Source organism: Gadus morhua, chromosome 16 (assembly GCF_902167405.1).
Source record: "Gadus morhua chromosome 16, gadMor3.0, whole genome shotgun sequence".
Taxonomy (NCBI): Eukaryota; Metazoa; Chordata; class Actinopteri; order Gadiformes; family Gadidae; genus Gadus; species Gadus morhua.
Window position 1 is genome coordinate 802,928 of NC_044063.1, and position 20,225 is coordinate 823,152.

The following is a 20,225-nucleotide window of genomic DNA, read 5'->3' on the forward strand; positions in this document are numbered from 1 at the left end:
ATGACTGCCTGGATAACCTGGTTAAAATTCTCCGGAGCTAAACCACTATGTGTGGCGTCCTTGCGAGCCTTTTTATAAGGAATTTGTAGCTGTTCTATGGCCAGTGGTGAGCAGGGTATAGCCACCACTACCCCCGCCGATCTTTTCAAATTCTTCTTGGATAGTCGACTTGGAGTTGGTCCGGGGGTTCGCTGATTGACATTGGCCTCGATAGGTACTAAACAAATACAAAAGTATTCAGGGGTTAGGTTTGGTTGTTTTAGCTGTTAAATTAATAGATAATTTATTTTGGTAATACACCTATAGATATATTAATGGCGGACGTATTAACAACTTACCAAAACTACCGCTTGTCACCACATTAGTCTGGTCTGCTAGAATCGGTCTTTGAATGTTGAGCCGAATATCAGGCAAACCTGTTACACATTGGGAAAACACAAATTTAATCTTTGTTCTACATGAATATACCATAACAACTAATAATAATAATGATAGAGAGAGTGTTATGGAACTATATATTACACGCTGCTATAAAAACAAAACAAAAAAAACATACTTCCACGTGGACCCTGCTGCTGTTTCACGCTCTCGCCTCCGGCGCCGCGAATTGCTGTGAAGTAATCGCTGCTTCAGTCAGATATAAACAGCTGATTCACATAGACATAGTCATAATATAATCATAATACGCTCATATGAATACTTACAGTCAGTCGGCATAGTAGTGCAGATCGATGTTTTTTTCTTCCAACTGCTACGACGCGTTTACTATCTTAGAATAGAGTGTCTAACGTCCGGGGTCAGATGCCGTACTCTCCCGTATCAATGGGCCCCGTATATTTATGCCTGATAGACGCCCATCTGTAGACATTCGCACCTAAGACCCGGCGTCATAGACTCCTGACCAATAGGCACTGGACCCACGCACACGTAGGTACCGCTGGGATACACCCACTCATCGCCTCATAGCCAGACAATATGCTATTGAAAAGTAAAGTTGATCCAAATACACCATATTAGATGAAAATCACTAGAATATCTGTTAATAATAATAATAATAATAATAATAATAATAGATTCAATTTATATAGCGCTTTTCACGTATTCAAAGCGCTTAATAGTATCATGATATCGCCTAATATATTGTCAATGTGAACCACAGTCCGTATCTTCACTATGCTAGTTCTATGGACCGTTGGTGAACCCTCCTTTTAATCCTAATATAAATATACCTATAAATATTTATATATATCTATAGTATATATAAGGATGATTACGGATATGTTATCGGTACCCCCATCACTATATATAAATGTATCTGCCGGTTTCGTAAAATAGTAGGGTAGATTAAAAACACATTGTTACGTCACACACACACACACACACACACACACACACACACACACACACACACACACACACACACACACACACACACACACACACACACACACATGCACACACTATGCATATAATACCGGGGAGACATCAAACAGCACGTGTCTTCCAGTGCCAACGACTCCCCCCATAATCAGCATAGGGGCCGGGGCTGGCCGTCAAGCATATGTGTGACAATCGAGGCGTTGCATCTCAACAGACATTAAGGCTCCGAATTATACACCCACTCAGTTTTCAGTGGCATTGAATGACACTTTTATCCTCCAATACTTACAAGTACATTTGTTATAAGAATTGTACCATATAATGATGCTGCTGTCCACATAATGTTAATAGAATCATAGCCCATGAAACATCTGTTGACACACACACACACACACACACACACACACACACACACACACACCCACCCACACACACACACACACACACACACACACACACACACACACACACACACACACACACACACACACACACACACACACACACACACACACACACACACACATACACACACACACACACACTCCCTCCAAATCACTCTGCACATAGTACCAGGGAGACTTCAAACAGCACGTGACGATCCCCTATCTACCGTGTCCCACCTCACACTCTCTATGGCCTTGTCTGTATGCCCACTTCCGCCATCAAGGGCCTCACCCCGCAATCCACATAGACGACTGGCTGTCCTTCCACCAACACAGTGATCATTCGACTAGCACCCCTACAGACCAGACGCTTTGGCCTCACATACCACACACACACACACACACACACACACACACACACACACACACACACACACACACACACACACACACACACACACACACACACACACACACACACATGCACTAATCACACCCTCACACACACATGCATGCACTAATCACGCCCACATACATGGCCCGTCATAAAACATAAACAGGAAGTGGCTCCTGTGAATAGGGATGCCCCCTCCACCCCCACCCCTCCCCAACCGGAAGTGAGTTCAGATAGGAATGGACCCATAGGGGACATAGTATATACTACTTATATTGATTGCTGTGTAAAGGGTGTGCGCCGTTGTGTTTTTATTGTTGCCACGTTGTTGTTTTCTTGAGTTTTGATATTGTGAGATCTTGAACGCTGCCATTTGGTGGAGCTATTGCTATAATAGCCTAATATATGTCGTCAGATTCGCGTTTGAGTGATGCCATTATTCAGCTGCAATTTTGGTCCCCTCTGTCAATTGCTACTGTTTTTGTTTTGATGGTAGTAATATGTGGTATTTCTGGATTGCGTTATAATATTTTCCTGCAGGGGCCCCACCAGAGTTTCCAAACCAAAATCGCCACTGCTCCTCGCCTACAAAGCTCTCCACAACATAGCCCCCAGTTACCTCTGCGACCTCCTCCAAGAATACACTCCCTCCCGCTCCCTCCGCTCAACCTCTGCTGGACTACTATGTATCCCCACATCACGACTCATTACAATGGGTGCCCGGTCATTCAGCTGTTCAGCACCCAGGCTCTGGAACTCCCTCACCCCACGCATAAAACAGTCAGACACCATTACAACCTTCTAGTCACAACTCAAAACTCACCTGTTCAAACTCGCACACAATGTCTGACTGACCCCTGTCTTGATTTTTTTTTTTTTTTATTGTTCTTTTTTTTATTGTTTTTCCACAATGTCTTGTTTTTAACGATTTATGATGATTTTATGCTCGGTAAGGTGACCTTGGGTGCCATGAAAGACGCCTCTAATTTAAATGTATTATTATTATTACTTTATTAGGGAAATTAAAATATTTCAAAATTTGGAATCATGGAATTTGCCGTGAGGGTCGATGTAATCTCCTTAAAAGACTCGGATCTCTTTGAAGGGGTGTGATCAAACGCCCCGCGACGTTCGAGGCCGCCCCTTTCGCGCTTTTCAATACTGCCACACATTCACACATTCATGCACACATTCCACACCGACGGCGGAGTCAGCCCCTCATGGCGACAGCCAGCTGGTCGGCAGCCGTCAGGGTGAGGCGTCTTTCTCAGGGACACCTCGACACTCAGCTAGGCGGAGTCGGGGATTCAACCAACAACCTTTCGGTTAAAAGTCAACCCGCTCAACTCCTGAGCCAATGCCGCTTCGGGACTGTCTGGGCTCCTTGCTGGCGTCATGATATTAGGAGAAGAGACACCGACTGATGCGAGAGGACTTCTCCCCCATCATCCAGTAGGAGAATTTGGATCACCCAGTAGGAGTGGTGGAGCATCCAGTAGGAGGTTTGGCCTTCAGAGATTCCTCTCCACGGGCACGCGCAGGGTCGCGCGCCCCAGGATCCGAGCGCGTGGGCTCCGAGAGGAGCGAGCAGAGAGTACGCAGGCAGACCTGGTACAAAGAGGACCTCCTGGTACAAAGAGCTCCCAAGGAAGGACTGGTCACTCTCCCGGACCTGGTACTAAGAGTTCACAAGGACTGGTCTCTCTCCTGGACTATTTAGGACTCTGCTGAAGCTGGTTTTGTAGGAGCTTTATCATCTCCTTCCGACGGAAGGATAGTGAAGACCGAGTGCAGATCGAGTGGAGACCGAGTGAAGACCGGGTAGGTACCGGCGGACCTCAGCCAGCGGTCCGTCTTTATTATACAACACATGGATGGAATGGAGCCGTTTCCTTTGTTGCACAATACAACACATGAATGGAATGGAGCCGTTTCCTTTATTGTATAATACACCACAGGGTTAGAATGGGGCTGATTCCTTTATTGTACAATAGAACACGTGTATGGAATGGGGCTGATTCCTTTATCGTACACTCGGACAGAAGGGGAGCCCTGATCTGAACGTGAAGGTGTAACCGTCCGTGCAGAGGATCAGGTCGACGCGTAACGGTTCGGTTCGTTGACGTTATAATCAATAGGAGAACAAGATGTGTATCAGAACAGGGACCGTTCCTCCGACACCCACCCGGCTCACAGTGGGACCAACACGGCTAGAGAGGGGACAAGGTGGGTCCACAAAGACCAGTCCACAGACCACACTCTCTAACTGGTCCGACCAGTAGCTTTAGCGCCCCTAGTGGGAGGCACCAGTCGTCCGTGTGAACGGTGAGCTTCAGTGTCGTAACCCGGGCCTGTCTCGTAGGGGGCCAGCGCCAGGACCAGTCCTCTAGTCTAGGGGGTCAGACCCTCATGAGAGACGTGTGACATGCCTCGAGTGCCTTGCTGTAGTGCCAACTCATGCATCTCTCATACTAATGAATTACTCGTAAACAAAGGGGTTAACACCCCAACTGATTTCTCAACGTCACACAATACAGATATTGGGCAAGATCTATGGAAGCATATATGTAGCAAAATTCAAATGGCAATGCAATTTGGAATTACATTATGCATTTGACAATTCATTATGCAATTTTATAATGTAATTTGTAAATACGTTATTCAAAGTGTATTTTAACATGCAAACTGACAATGCAATCCTCAATTAAATTTGCAAAAGTTATAACAATACAAATAGAATAACATTTTGTCAAATTCTTTGAGTTCCTTTATACAAATTGAAAAGCTATAGCGTCCCCGTGATTGCAATCCACTTCGCCACGCTCCGTGTGTTGCGATATTCAAATTACATTTCAATCCGCAAAACGAACGCTTTGCAAAAGATTTGGCAAAACGGAATCCAAAGAGGAATCCAAAGAGGAATCCAAAGAGGAATCCAAAGAGGAATACAAATAGGAATCCAAAAAGTCAATATGCAAAGTGGCAAACGTATCAGCCAATCAGCGTCTGGGCGGCAACTACGTCACTTGCTCGTAATTTCCTTGTTCCCTTCTAGTTCGTAGCCTATGGTCCATGGTCACCAATGGAGATTATTGATATGCTCCGAAGTTTGGCCGATGATGTGGAGAACCAGTGGCGTAACTATCGGAAAGCAGGGTATGCGGGTGCGTACGGGCCCGGGGCCAATCAGGGCCCCCAAAAAAAACAAAAAAAAACCCCCCCCCCCCCCCCCGGTCAACAATGGCTCCGAAACCCCCCCCCCCCGGTCAACAATCGTCCCGAACCCCCTCCCCGTCAACAATCGTAACGGGGGGGGGGGGGCCGCCTTCAACATCCTGCATACGGGCCCGTCGTTGCCTTGTTACGCCACTGTGGAGAACAATCGAGTTGAAGACACAGATGCAGTAGATAGAGTGCGTGTTCTGGGAGATAGGATAGACGACTTATCCTCACTGGTACGTTTTGACGCCAGTGTGGTATACACAAAGATTTCCAAGTGCTACAGATATTGGGTGCAAAACATAGGGTCGGGAGACCCACCGTCTCCACCCACTCCTCACCTACAAAGCTCTCCACAACCTAGCCCCCAGTTACCTCTGCGACCTCCTCCAAGAATACACTCCCTCCCGCTCCCTCCGCTCAACCTCTGCTGGACTACTATGTATCCCCACATCACGACTCATTACGAATGGGTGCCCGGTCATTCAGCTGTTCAGCACCCAGGCTCTGGAACTCCCTCCCCCCACACATAAAACAGTCATACACCATTACAACCTTCAAGTCACAACTCACCTGTTCAAACTCGCACACAACGTCTAACTGATCACTGTCTTGATTGTTTGTTTGTTTTGTCTTATTTTTGTTTTATTTATTTATTTATTATTATTATTTTTCCACAATCTGTTGTTTTAAACTATTTATGATAACTTTATGCTCTGTAAGGTGACCCTGGGTGTCTTGAAAGCCTTTAAATTAAATGTATTATTATTATTATTACCGTGGAGATACCCTTGGAGACAATAGAAAGTGACGTCCAGACGCTGATTGGCTGATACGTTTGCCACTTTGAATATTGACTTTTTGGATTCCTATTTGCATTCCTCTTTGGATTCCTATTTGGATTCCGTTTTGGATTCGGTTTTGGATTCCGTTTTGCGGATTGAAATGTCATTTGAATATCGCAACACACGGAGCGTGGCGAAGTGGATTGCAATCACGGGGACGCTATAGCTTTTCAATTTGTATAAAGGAACTCAAAGAATTTGACAAAATGTTATTCTATTTGTAATGTTATAACTTTTGCAAATTAAAATACACTTTGAATAACGTATTTACAAATTACATTATGAAATTGCATAATGCATTGTCAATTGCATAACGTAATTACTTATTGAATTGCAAATTGCAAATTGCATTGCCATTTGAATTTTGCTACATATATGCTTCCATAAAGATCACTTCACTTTGTCTATACTCGACTCGACTCGACTCGACATGACTCGACACGACTCGACACGGTAGCAGCACGGGTCGTATTTGTGTGACGTGATGCGCCGACATCATTTAAACAAACCGGGCTGGAGGTTATATTGATGTTGAATGTTACATTTCCTTGTTCAAGTTTTTTTAAATTAATTTTGAATGTTAAATCCCAAATAAATTGTTGACATTTCTAAACACAAGCCGGAGACTCCATCATTAAATGTATTCGTTTTCGCGGTTATTCAGCTTCTTCTTCTCCCCTGGAAAAATACAACCGCATTGCATTGTGGTATACGGTAGTAACATGTAGGGAACATCGTATGTACCCTATTTTAAGTTCACTATATAGTGCCCTATATAGTGGACCACTGAGAATTCGAACACCCTACAAAATGGCGTGCACCCTATTTAGTGCACTACATCCATGATAGGGAACGATTTCGAACACAGCTATGGACAAAACCCACATAACAACAATGGAGGACATCGATAACATTACTATTATAAGCTGGCATGTTGAAGAAGTTGAAGAAGTGGAATATGTTGGCTGTGGCGCTGCTATGGCTGTTACCAGCATGGTTGCCATGTCGCTCTCGTGACTTCGTCACACTCTCTGGCCAATCAGTGGCCGGCCGTCTGCCGACGTCACCTTTAGCATCGGCTCAGCCGCTTGGAACCCAGAGCGAGGCGGTACTAGAAAAAGCAGCCACTTCAGGTACCAGATACCATGTTTTCGAGGTGGAATTGCAAAAAATGCGAGCTGAGTCGAGTCGTGTCGAGCTGGTACCATGCAGTGGAAAAGCGGCATAAGTAGGTTCGGAAGACCCATGGGTTCACCATGGAGGGGGCCAGTCCAGGCCTTGTTGAAACCGGCAATGAAACTCGCCACCATCTTCTTCTGCCAAAGATGGTATCGGACAATAACACGAATAACGCCACAATATCTGTGTAGTGGTGTTGATATGAAGTTCAGGTGAGCACCCCGAATAGCAGCCAGAGGACACCCAGGGGCCCTTTAGTCCCTCAGTGTCTGATGTTGGAAGTCTGCTCTGATGGAGAGCTCCACCCAAACCACGCCAATCTGAACACGGACATCCCACACATGTAGAGAACGGGAAGGGAGGGCAATATAGTTCAGAGTTCACCTGGACTCTGCACAGCCTCCCCCCTTTCCCCCCACGCCCCTCTTATGCTCTTATTCAGCGATGACGTGGGCGGACGCATTGGCGTTCCAGAAATGCTTTAAACTGCAAACCTAAACGTGTTCAGTATTGGTCGATTAGGTCCTGTCATGAAATATACTGCCAAGAAGGTCCGTGTTAGGAGCTGCTTCAGCGTCGGCAGGGAGACGGTGGGCTCCTCCATGGCTGAGGAGCTCTGTGTTGAACCACCGCGCTGTGTGTTGTCTCCCAGGGCGGCTGGCTGCAGACTGAGAATGGCTCTGAACGTGGGGGGCATCGTGGCCGTGGTGGTCTTCTACGTCCTCATCCTGGCCATTGGAGTCTGGGCCTCCAAGAAGTCCAAGAAGGAAGAGAAGAAATGTGCCGGCAGCAAGTGCGAGGTCACCATGATCGGGGGCCGGAACATCCACCTGCTGGTCGGCATCTTCACCATGACCGGTAACCCCCCCCCCCCCCCCCCCCCCCTGCTGGCGGGCGTCTTCACCAGGACCGGTAACCCCCCCCCCCCCGCCCCCCCTGGCGGGCGTCTTCACCAGGACCGGTAACCCCCCCCCCCCCGCCCCCCCTGGCGGGCGTCTTCACCATGACCGGTAACCCCCCCCCCCCCCCCCCTCCCCTGCTGGCGGGCGTCTTCACCAGGACCGGTAACCCCCCCCCCCCCCCCCCCCCCTGGCGGGCGTCTTCACCAGGACCGGTAACCCCTCCCCCCCCCCCCCCCCGCCCCCCCTGGCGGGCGTCTTCACCAGGACCGGTAACCCCCCCCCCCCCCCCCCCCCCCTCCCCTGCTGGCGGGCGTCTTCACCAGGACCGGTAACCCCCCCCGCCCCCCCTGGCGGGCGTCTTCATCAGGACCGGTAACTAGGGTTGCCGCGGTGTGGACATTTTCACACCGAGTAATACGCTCGTGTCAACACCGGTACTACCGGTATAAACGGTATTAACTTTGAAACTGACAACAGTTAGGAACCAATCAGATTGCTGGATTCAAGCCACCCGTTGTATAACGTTCTATATATAATAGTATAATATCATTTTATGTATCATAATATCACGGCCAAAAGCTATATATATATTATTCATATATATATTATTCATTTTTACTGAATTTGTTTTTTATTACTGAAAAAAAAAAGTAATAAAAAAGTTGTAATACCGTATACTGCGGCAACCCTACCGGTACCCCCCCCCCCCCCCCCCCCCCTCCGGGGGCGGGCGTCTTCACCAGGACCGGTACCCCCCCCCTGTTGTTGCAGCAGACTGATAGCACCAAGGCCGTGACCACGGCGCCTCTTGTCTCCGCAGCCACCTGGGTGGGGGGCGGCTACATCATGGGCACCGCCGAGGCCGTGTACTCCCCGTCCCAAGGCCTCCTGTGGGCCACGGGCCCGCTGGCCTACCTCCTCACATTCTTCCTGGGTAAGCGACCGAGGACCTTGTGCAGGCCTCTTGGTTCACACGCCGCCGGGGGGGCGTGGGGGCGTGGGGGGGGGTGAGTCTTACTCGACGCAGCGGTCGCTGCGGGTAATCCGTCGCCTTTTTGTTTGAAGTACAGTAACGAGGGTTTATCACCACAAATGAATACTCAGTGTCGCACAGTACGGTTATTGTCCAATCAGGAGGCCTCTCCGCAACTTACACAATGGAAAGTATGTTTTTTCATAATATATCTATATATAACATAAGATTTTCCTTATGGGCGTGATTGCCGTTTACGGATGCATTACACTTTAAATACGAGCTCTGTGCCAACCCTCCCGTCAGTGGCGGCTGGCTCCTTCGCTGCTCCATGAATTATGAAGGACCCGGGCCGTGATAGTTCAGGGAGCCATTCTGGCTCCGCGTTCGAGGGCAGGACTACAGAAACAGCTCAGCCAACATGGCAGGCAGGCAGGCAGACAGACAGACAGACAGACAGACAGACAGGCAGACAGACAGACAGGCAGGCAGGCAGGCAGACAGGCAGACAGACAGACAGACAGACAGACAGACAGGCAGACAGACAGACAGACAGACAGACAGACAGACAGACAGACAGACAGACAGACAGACAGACAGACAGACAGACAGGGTTGTTGTGCATGAATCCCCATGCTCTGTGAGACATAATGAAACTGACCTTCTGACCAACCAGGGGGTCTGTTCTTCGCCAAGCCAATGAGGGCCCAACGCTACGTGACCATGATGGATCCCTTCCAGCGGCGCTATGGCAACGCTTTCACCACCGCCCTTCTGGTCCCGGCGCTCCTGGGTGACGTGCTCTGGGTGGCCTGCATCCTGGCGGCCCTGGGTGAGTGGACAGTACCAGGGCTCACCACTAGAGGCTAGTGGACAGTACCAGGGCTCACCACTAGGGGCTAGTGGACAGTACCAGGGCTCACCACTAGGGGGTAATGGACACGGTACCAAGGCTCACCACTAGGGGTGAGGGACCACAGTACCAGTGTATACACACACACACACACTCACACACACACACACACACACACACACACACACACACACACACACACACACACACACACACACACACACACACACACACACACACACACAGTGGCAGAGTGGTAATCGGGAGAGTCGGGAGAATTCCCGGTGGGCCCTTAGCGTTTCGGGGCTGTCGGGCTGATTACTGCGGGATAACTATTGCGTTTATGAAAGGCGTGCAGCGTGCTAGTTGTTTTGTTTCCGTCGTAGCTATATCCGGTATGGTGTTGTAGTTGTTGCTAGACAAAATAGCGCCAGAAAAAATTGTGTTAATCGCGCAGTAAAAAAATTAACGCCTTTAAAATTGGTTTGTGTTAACGCCGTTAATAACGTCTTATACTGACAGCACTAAATAAAAATAGTACAGTATAAATGTCTTATGCCACTTTTCCACCAACAGTAACAGCTCAACTCGCCATGACTGAGCACGGCACGACGTGGTTTGGTTCCAGGCACGTCGTGTTTCCATCTAAAAACTACCTCTGCAACGTGGGCGGGTCGTAGAAAAGTACCGCTTCAACGTGGGCGGGTCGTAGAAAAGTACCGCTTCAACGTGGGCGGGTCGTAGAAAAGTACCGCTTCAACGTGGGCGGGTCGTAGAAAAGTACCGCTTCAACGTGGGCGGGTCGTAGAAAAGTACCGCTTCAACGTGGGCGGGTCGAAAAAAAGTACCGCTTCAACGTGGGCGGGTCGCATAGCATGAGACACATAAACAGACAGGGCTACACACAGGAGCGCCTCTGACTGTCGCGGTCCACGGCGTGTTCTTGTGCGCTGTTCCTGCGGTGATCAACAATCAATCACTATTGTTGACTGAACGCTGGTGCTAGTATTTAAAGAGACCCTAACCTGAAAATGGAATCCCCGTCTGAAGTCGCACCCACTCTCCGCGTGAACGTGCTTTATCTTATTTCTCCTTGCTTCCTTGGGTCAAATCATGCATACAAATATGACTTGTAAACTATTACGTATTTTCGTGCCCTCGTAGTTTATTATCGTGAATGTGAGATCTTACGTTGTGGGTCGCCTATAAAATCTAACATCATCATCACTTTCTGTGACAAGTTGCTCATCTTGTGATGGTATGATATAAACACTGCTATAAACTATAAACCCTCATTTCGTCAGAAGAAGAAATCGTACATATTGCTTTTTTGTGATAAGTGTCTCATCTTGTGACGATATGATATAAACACTGCTATAACACAGAGGGGGGCTGCTATAACGCAGAGGGGGGCTTCTATAACACAGAGGGGGGCTGCTATAACGCAGAGGGGGGCTGCTATAACGCAGAGGGGGGGGGGGGGGGCTGCTATAACACAGAGGGGGGGGGGCTGCTATAACGCAGAGGGGGGGGGGGGGGGGCTGCTATAACGCAGAGGGGGGGGGGGGCTGCTATAACGCAGAGGGGGGCTGCTATAACGCAGAGGGGGGGGGCTGCTATAACGCAGAGGGGGGCTGCTATAACGCAGAGGGGGGGGGCTGCTATAACACAGAGGGGGGCTGCTATAACGCAGAGGGGGGGGGCTGCTATAACACAGAGGGGGGCTGCTATAACGCAGAGGGGGGGGCTGCTATAACGCAGAGGGGGGGGCTGCTATAACGCAGAGGGGGGGGGCTGCTATAACGCAGAGGGGGGGGGGGGGGGGGCTGCTATAACGCAGAGGGGGGGGGGCTGCTATAACGCAGAGGGGGGCTGCTATAACGCAGAGGGGGGCTGCTATAACGCAGAGGGGGGGGGGCTGCTATAACGCAGAGGGGGGGGGGGGCTGCTATAACGCAGAGGGGGGGGCTGCTATAACACAGAGGGGGGGGGGGGGCTGCTATAACGCAGGGGGGGGGGGGGGGCTGCTATAACGCAGAGGGGGGCTGCTATAACGCAGAGGGGGGGGGGGGGGCTGCTATAACGCAGAGGAGGGGGGGCTGCTATAACGCAGAGGGGGGGGGGCTATAACACAGAGGGGGGGGGGCTGCTATAACGCAGAGGGGGGGGGCCTGCTAAAACGCAGAGGGGGGGGGCTGCTATAACGCAGAGGGGGGCTGCGGTTTCAGGCGGGGATTCCATTTTCAACACCTGGTGTCGGTGTCAGGCTCGGACGTCGCGCTCGTCCAATGGCGTCACTCTCTGGGCACTAAGTGGCCAGCAGCCTGTTTACCTCGTCCAATGGCGTCACTCTCTGGGCACTAAGTGGCCAGCAGCCTGTTTACGTCACACAAAAGTACCGGTTCATCTCTCATGGAACCTCAACGGAGGTGAGGCTAAATAAGTACCAGGTACCAGACACGGGCCAGGTCGAGGTGAGTTGAGCTGGTACTTTCGGTGGAGAAGCGGCATCAGTGAGTGTCTGCCTGCAGGGCTGAGACCCCACATGGGTTATCCTATAGAACTTCCTTCATATCAAATAAACCCCAGGTCCCTTTCTCACTCCCTCGACACCTACCACTAATGACATCACTTCCTGTTGGGCAAGATCCTCCGAATGGATAATTAACGCAAACCTTAAAGCCTGATTCATTCAAGCCCAGACATCTTTATCTCACTACCAGGTTGTTCTGTGCCCTTAAAGGTCTGATCGCATCACTTCCTGTCTTCTACCACACCGACGCCTGCCATCTTAGTAGTCTTTTGAAAATCGCTTATGTTTGCCTGTTATTATGATGCTATAATATTGATGCTTTCATGATTCATAAACCTTCAAATGGGGATTCATTCTTTATTGATTATATTGATTAGCAGAATATAGCAGATGTATGCCCAAAGGTTTTGGGCAGTGCGAAGCCAGCGTGAACTCAAGAGAGGAGGTGAGAGGAGAGGAGAGGAGGAGGAGATGAGTAGGAGAGAGGAGGTGAGAGAGGAGGTGAGAGGAGAGGGGAGGAGAGAAGAGAGGAGGAGGAGAGAGGAGAAGCAACAGAAGTAGCCTTGAGGAATGTGTTTTTTTTCATATTCTACTCATATACAGTTAATATAGTGTGTGTGTGTGTGTGTGTCAGGCGGGACGATGAGTCTGATCCTGGAGCTGTCGTCCTACTACTCCATCGTGCTGTCGGCGGCAGTAGCCATCACCTACACCCTGCTGGGCGGCCTCTACTCCGTGGCCTACACCGACGTCATCCAGCTGTTCTTCATCTTCCTCAGCCTGGTGAGGAAGGCGGAGGCTGGTGGTTCATTGCCAACAGCAATCGCTGACCCCAACATGGCAACCGTCCTCCATGTGGGAGCGAAGAGATCTCTGATGTTCTTTTGTTCTCGTTCTAGTGGCTGTGTGTTCCCTTCATCCTCCTCAACCCGACCTCTTCTGATGTCACACACACAGCTCAACCAATGACAGCCTGGCTCAACCAATCACAGCAGGTGCCCTGGATGGGCGAATTGAAGCTAGAGGATGCTGGGAAATGGCTGGATGAACTCCTCTTATTGGTTAGACCTCCATGAGTTTGTGGTCTTCAAGGTTTCTTCATGTAGAGACCTGAGTATGCAGTGGCGGGCTGCAGAGTTTGGTTTTTTGTTTATTATTTGAATTATGGATTTAATACAGAGGGAGCCATGCATCACCAACAGACACTGAGAGGTAGAAATAGATTAGCAGAAAAAGATTAAAAGATAACAAAAGTCATTCTCCCAGACACACACCACACTCTCTGTACCAAATGAATGACTCATTAAAATGATCTTCTCTTCTGTCTTTCATAGAGGCGATATTCTAGTGAAACCCCAGCCTGCTAATGGGTTCATCACGACTAACACTAGCGTGTCGTGCATGGGGTGAATGTGGGCACCAAGGTAATTCTTTATGCCTTGAGTGACAGACGATCAGATGCAATAATCAAACTCTACAGTGCGACGCATCGCATCCAGACTTCCAGGCTGACAGGTCGTGTGTGTGTGTGTGTGTGTGTGTAGGCTCTGGGGGGGCTGTCCTACCAGGCCCTGTACCAGCGGATCCTGTCGGCCGCCTCCCCGTTGCAGGCCCAGGTCACATGCTTCCTGGCTGCTGGCCTGGTCCTGGTGCTGGCTGTGCCGTCCATCATCATAGGGGCCGTCGCGTCCACTACGGGTAACACACACACACACACACACACACACACACACACACACACACACACACACACACACACACACACACACACACACACACACACACACACACACACACACACACACACACACACACACACGCAGTGGATTAAAGCAGTCACAGAGAGAGTTGGCCGGTGTTGATACCATGTGCTCAGGAAGGAAGGCCAGAGTCCCATCAACTGTTGTGATTCCTCTTTACTGGGGGGTATTTCACACACACTCATGAACAGCTTGTACTACTGAAGTACAACAAACAACAGTCACTCGCCTCGTGATCTCAAATGACCTCCCTATTACAGCCTTTATGTCATCATCACAGTGTCATCGTGTTAACTGTTATGCATATTTTTAATGTTCATCAAAGACTGAACATCTTGATAAACGTTACGCATCTTCCACCACACCCCTCCCGTCGATCACCACGGGGCTGTACAACAGGGCGCTGCTGTCGGGGGTCCAGACCCGGCCTCCGGCTCTGACCGTGATCCGGTCCCCGACCCGGCTGAGGCCCGGGGCCCGGGGCCCGGGTCTGAGTGCTGCCCTCAGCCTGTACCAGATGGTCAACCCTCAGCCGTGCGTTTCACCACCCCGTGGTCGGTGGTAGCAGGCTAGTGAGCTGCTGGCTTCAGGCCAGCCAAGGGAAAGAGTGTGGCAGGACATGCTAGGTCAATGGTAACCTAGCTACCGTCTCCACACATCCCATCACAGCATGTCTAATGTTCCCCAGCAGCGCTCCGTATTACCAGTGATAACGTGGTGCGCTCTCCCTGCAGACTGGAACCAGACGGCCTACGGCCTGCCCTCTCCGTTTGACCGCGGCGAGGCGGGGAACGTGCTGCCCATCGCCCTGCACTACCTCACCCCGTCCTGGGTATCGGTGGTGGGCATCGGGGGGCTGGCCGCCGCCGTCATGTCGTCCATGGACTCGGTGCTGCTCTCCTCAGCCTCCATGTTCGCCCGCAACATCTACAAGAACTTGCTGAGAGTCGAGGTGTGTGGAGGGGCTGTTAGACGGTGTTCTGCTGACACTCCTCGTCAGAGCCGACACTGACCTGGCCGCTGATGTCCAGGTCAGGAAGAGGGTCAGATCCTCTATGGTCAGAGTCATAGAGTGGGCGGGGTCAGTCATACAGTGGGCGGGGTCAGAGTCATAGAGTGGGCGGGGTCAGTCATACAGTGGGCGGGGTCAGAGTCATAGAGTGGGCGGGGTCAGTCATACAGTGGGCTGGGTCAGAGTCATACAGTGGGCGGGGTCAGTCATACAGTGGGCGGGGTCAGAATCATACAGTGGGCGGGGTCAGTCATGCAGTGGGCGGGGTCAGAGTCATACAGTGGGCGGGGTAAGAGTCATAGAGTGGGTGAGGTCAGAGTCATACAGTGGGCGGGGTCAGAGTCATACAGTGGGCGGGGTTCATCCACACCGGGGCTGGGCTGGGGCCAGGGATTGGCCCCTGGCCCTTTGAGCGGCCAAGACCAAGAATTAGACCGCAGGACCCCTGGCAGATATCCCAGAGAGACATGCTTCCCATCTGAATTAAAATAGTTTAATTAATAAATGAGGTTATTATATGATAAACTATTTATCTGTTGAATGTGAATTGACTGATTAATTGTGTGTGTCTCTGTCTCTGTCTCCATCTCTGTCTCTGTCGGTCTGTCTCTGTCTCTGTATCTATGTCTGTCTGTCTCTCTCTCTCTCTGTCTCTCTCTCTGTCTCTCTCTCTCTCTGTCTCTGTCTGTCTCTGTCTGTCTCTGTCTCTGTGTCTGTCTCTGTCTCTGTGTCTGTCTGTCTGTCTCTCTCTGTCTCTGTCTCTCTCTCTGTCTCTGTGTCTGTCTGTCTCTGTGTCTGTCTGTCTCTGTCTCTGTCTGTCTCTCTCTCTGTCTCTGTGTCTGTCTCTCTCTCTGTCTCTGTGTCTGTCTCTGTCTCTCTCTGGCTCTGTCTCTGTCTGTCTCTGTCTCTGTGTCTCTCTCTTGCTCTGTCTCTGTGTCTGTCTCTCTCTCTCTCTCTCTGTCTGTCTGTCTGTCTGTCTGTCTGTCTGTCTGTCTCTCTCTCTCTCTCTCTCTGTCTCTGTCTCTGTCTCTCTCTCTCTCTCTCTCTCTCTCTCTCTCTCTCTCTCTCTCTCTCTCTCTCTCTCTCTCTCTCTCTCTCTCTCTCTGTCTCTGTGTCTGTGTCTCTCTCTCTCTCTGGCTCTGTGTCTGTCTGTCTCTCTCTCTCTCTCTCTCTCTCTCTCTCTCTCTCTCTCTCTCTCTCTCTCTCTCTCTCTCTCTCTGTGTCTGTCTATCTCTGTCTCTGTCTGTCTCTCTCTCTGTCTCTGTGTCTGTCTCTCTCTCTGTCTCTGTGTCTGTCTCTGTCTCTCTCTCTGGCTCTGTCTCTGTCTGTCTCTGTCTCTGTGTCTCTCTCTTGCTCTGTCTCTGTGTCTGTCTCTCTCTCTCTCTCTCTGTCTGTCTGTCTGTCTGTCTGTCTGTCTCTCTCTCTCTCTCTCTCTCTGTCTCTGTCTCTGTCTCTCTCTCTCTCTCTCTCTCTCTCTCTCTCTCTCTCTCTCTCTCTCTCTGTCTCTGTGTCTGTGTCTCTCTCTCTCTCTGGCTCTGTGTCTGTCTGTCTCTCTCTCTCTCTCTCTCTCTCTCTCTCTCTCTCTCTCTCTCTCTCTCTCTCTCTCTCTTTCTCTCTCTCTCTCTCTCTCTCTCTCTCTCTCTCTCTCTCTCTCTCTCTCTGTCTCTGTCTCTGTCTCTCTCTCTGTCTCTCTCTCTCTGTCTCTGTCTCTGTCTCTCTCTCTCTCTCTCTCTCTCTCTCTCTCTCTCTGTCTCTGTCTCTGTCTCTGTCTCTCTCCTCCCCCCCCCAGGCGTCAGACAGAGAGTGCCTGTGGGTGATCCGTGTGTCGGTGCTGTTGGTGGGGCTGGCGGGCATGGGCCTGGCCTTCATGGAGAGCAGCGTTCTGGCGCTGTGGCTGGTCAGCGGGGACCTGATCTACGTCACCATCTTCCCCCAGCTCATCTGCGTGCTGCACTGCCCGCGGGCCAACGGCTACGGGGCGCTGACCGGGCTGGTCCTGAGCACCGCCCTGCGGGGACTGAGCGGGGAACCCCTCCTCCACCTCCCCCCCGTGCTGCTGTTCCCCGGCTGGCGACGGGACCCCCTCAGCGGCGCGGTCAGCCAGTACTTCCCCTTCCGGACGGCCATCATGCTGCTGGCCATGCTGTCCATCCCGACCGTCTCGCTGCTGGCCCAGGGGGCCTTCAGGCTCCGCCTACTGCCGGCCTCCTGGGACCTGATGGGGGCCCTGCAGGGGGGCGGGGCCGAGGAGGGGGAGGACGGGGAGGAGCGGGAGGCCAGGGCGGTCCCCCCCGCCAAGGAGAACCTGCTGGCTCTCTCCGGCCCCCCCCCCCCCCGCGCTGGCTGAGAGCTGCTGATTGGTCGGTAGTGGGAGGTCGTCCGTGGGCTCGTTTTGTACTCGTTCCTCTTCTACTCTCTAATTTGTCGCTGCTTATCTCGTGGGCCTGAAGCTTTGCTTAGTCTGATGTCTCCTTCGGGACTTCCCCATTCCTGGTGCTAGACTCAAGCTCTCGTGTGGAGTTATACGGGATCGCTGATCCCCAGGTTGTCAGATGGGTGCCTTTTGTTCTCGTGGATGTTGTTAGTTCTGCATGATGGTTTAACCGCCCTGTTGGTCAGGTCAATGATATTCAACAAATCAAAGCAACTGAAACATCTCGCTGTTTAGCAAAAGTATTTTTCGTTATTTTCTTTATGTCTCATCATTATGCAACATTATCACCTGGTCACCGCTTCAGAGGTCGACACTTTCGTCCCAAATGTAAAAAGAAGGCCCTAACAGACTAACCTCTCCTCTGAGACCCCCTCTGAGACCCCCTCTGAGACCCCCACTAACAGACCAACCTCTCCTCTGAGACCCCCTCTGAGACCTCCTCTGAGACCCCCACTAACAGACCAACCTCTCCTCTGAGCCCCCCTCTGAGACCCCCACTAACAGACCAACCTCTCCTCTGAGACCCCCTCTGAGACCCCCTCTGAGACCCCCACTAACAGACCAACCTCTCCTCTGAGCCCCCCTCTGAGACCCCCACTAACAGACCAACCTCTCCTCTGAGACCCCCTCTGAGACCCCCTCTGAGACCCCCACTAACTGACCAACCTCTCCTCTGAGACCCCCTCTGAGACCTCCTCTGAGACCCCCACTAACAGACCAACCTCTCCTCTGAGACCCCCACTAACAGACTAACCTCTCCTCTGAGACCCCCTCTGAGACCCCCTCTGAGACCCCCACTAACAGACCAACCTCTCCTCTGAGACCCCCTCTGAGACCTCCTCTGAGACCCCCACTAACAGACCAACCTCTCCTCTGAGACCCCCACTAACAGACCAACCTCTCCTCTGAGACCCCCTCTGAGACCCCCACTAACAGACCAACCTCTCCTGAGGGTGAGTTAGGGACCCAACCAAAGAGGAGAAGACCCTCACTAACAGACCCTCTGAGGATGGGTGAGGGACCGGGCCAAAGAGTTCTGAGGACCCCTCGGAACCCGACCACAGTGTAGACTGAACTGAGGAGCTCCCAGGAGGTCGAGATCTAGAGGGGTCTGTGGAGATGGACTGAAGAGGAGGTCGAGATCTAGAGGGGTCTGTGGAGATGGACTGAAGAGGAGGTCGAGATCTAGAGGGGTCTGTGGAGATGGACTGAAGAGGAGGTCGAGATCTAGAGGGGTCTGTGGAGATGGACTGAAGAGGAGGTCGAGATCTAGAGGGGTCTGTGGAGATGGACTGAAGAGGAGGTCGAGATCTAGAGGGGTCTGTGGAGATGGACTGAAGAGGAGGTCGAGATCTAGAGGGGTCTGTGGAGATGGACTGAAGAGGAGGTCGAGATCTAGAGGGGTCTGTGGAGATGGACTGAAGAGGAGGTCGAGATCTAGAGGGGTCTGTGGAGATGGACTGAAGAGGAGGTCGAGATCTAGAGGGGTCTGTGGAGATGGACTGAAGAGTTCCTAACTCAGCGTTAATGTAATATTATTCAGCATTTTATTTTGTGTTCAAATACTTTAAGACTTTAAGCTCACCAGTAACTATGCAGATAGTTAGTAGAACCAGGTCAAATGGGTTGATCTGGGGTGAGTGGATCTGGGGTTAGTTGATCTGGGGTTAGTGAGGCTAGTGGATCTGGGGTTAGTGAGGTTAGTGGATCTGGGGTTAGTTAATCTTGGGTAGGTGGATCTGGTGTTAGTGAGGTTAGTTGATCTGGGGTTAGTGAGGTTAGTGGATCTGAGGTTAGTTGATCTGTGGTTAGTGGATCTGGGGTTAGTGAGGTTAGTTGATCTGGGTTGAGTGAGGTTAGTTGATCTGGGTTGAGTGAGGTAAGTAGATCTCGGCTTAGTGAGGTGAGTTGATCTGGGGTATAGCACCTCAGATCAACCCATTTGAAAGACGCTTGCCTTAAATATTGCCTGGCCTTTAAGTTGAGTACTTGTATATTTCTGGGATGGTTTCTATATCTGGAGACTAGCAGCGAGACAACGGTGACACACGTTTTCATAAATCATCTTTCCTTCATTCATAATTTTTTCTTCAAACCACTTATCCTTAATCTAGATTAATATAATGCGAGCGAAGATTTCATAAGAGCTGTTTGCATGTTTTGTAAGGCATTTTATACAAATAAAAACGTTGGTTATTCCTATATTCACATCCCCATCTTTCTAAGTTTGGAGGTCATGTAACAGTTACTGAACTGCATTCTTTGAACATGGAGCTGTGAATTATTTTGAGGATTTTCATATCTATCTTAAGATTCCTGAATACCTTAAGAGTCTTTAATATGTAGGAGGTACTT

General features: G+C 50.7%; 1 protein-coding gene across 2 annotated transcripts; it reads left to right on the forward strand.

Moving 5' to 3' along the window:
* Nucleotides 1-3,351: 3,351 nt before the first annotated feature.
* On the forward strand, nucleotides 3,352-20,074 carry LOC115528947 (high-affinity choline transporter 1). 2 transcript variants are annotated; one of them, XR_003973409.1, is made up of 10 exons: nucleotides 3,352-3,981; nucleotides 8,056-8,261; nucleotides 9,126-9,239; nucleotides 9,955-10,110; nucleotides 13,299-13,447; nucleotides 13,564-13,725; nucleotides 14,209-14,362; nucleotides 15,159-15,376; nucleotides 17,226-18,963; nucleotides 19,006-20,074. XR_003973409.1 is itself a non-coding variant. In XM_030337380.1 (9 exons), the coding sequence occupies exons 2-9, from the start codon at nucleotides 8,078-8,080 to the stop codon at nucleotides 17,781-17,783; spliced, it is 1,695 nt and encodes a 564-aa protein (XP_030193240.1). In that variant the 5' UTR covers nucleotides 3,352-3,981; nucleotides 8,056-8,077; the 3' UTR covers nucleotides 17,784-20,074. The 2 variants fall into 2 exon arrangements, 1 of the variants encoding a protein (XP_030193240.1); XM_030337380.1 differs by having other exon boundaries at nucleotides 17,226-20,074.
* Nucleotides 20,075-20,225: the final 151 nt, after the last annotated feature.

Bases quoted from the DNA above. Each gene is read 5' to 3' on its own strand.
- LOC115528947 (XM_030337380.1), top strand. From the start codon at position 8,078: ATGGCTCTGAACGTGGGGGGCATCGTGGCCGTGGTGGTCTTCTACGTC. The intron at 8,262-9,125 runs GTAACCCCCCCC...TTGTCTCCGCAG, and splicing joins CGGCATCTTCACCATGACCG to CCACCTGGGTGGGGGGCGGC. The intron at 10,111-13,298 runs GTGAGTGGACAG...TGTGTGTGTCAG, and splicing joins CTGCATCCTGGCGGCCCTGG to GCGGGACGATGAGTCTGATC.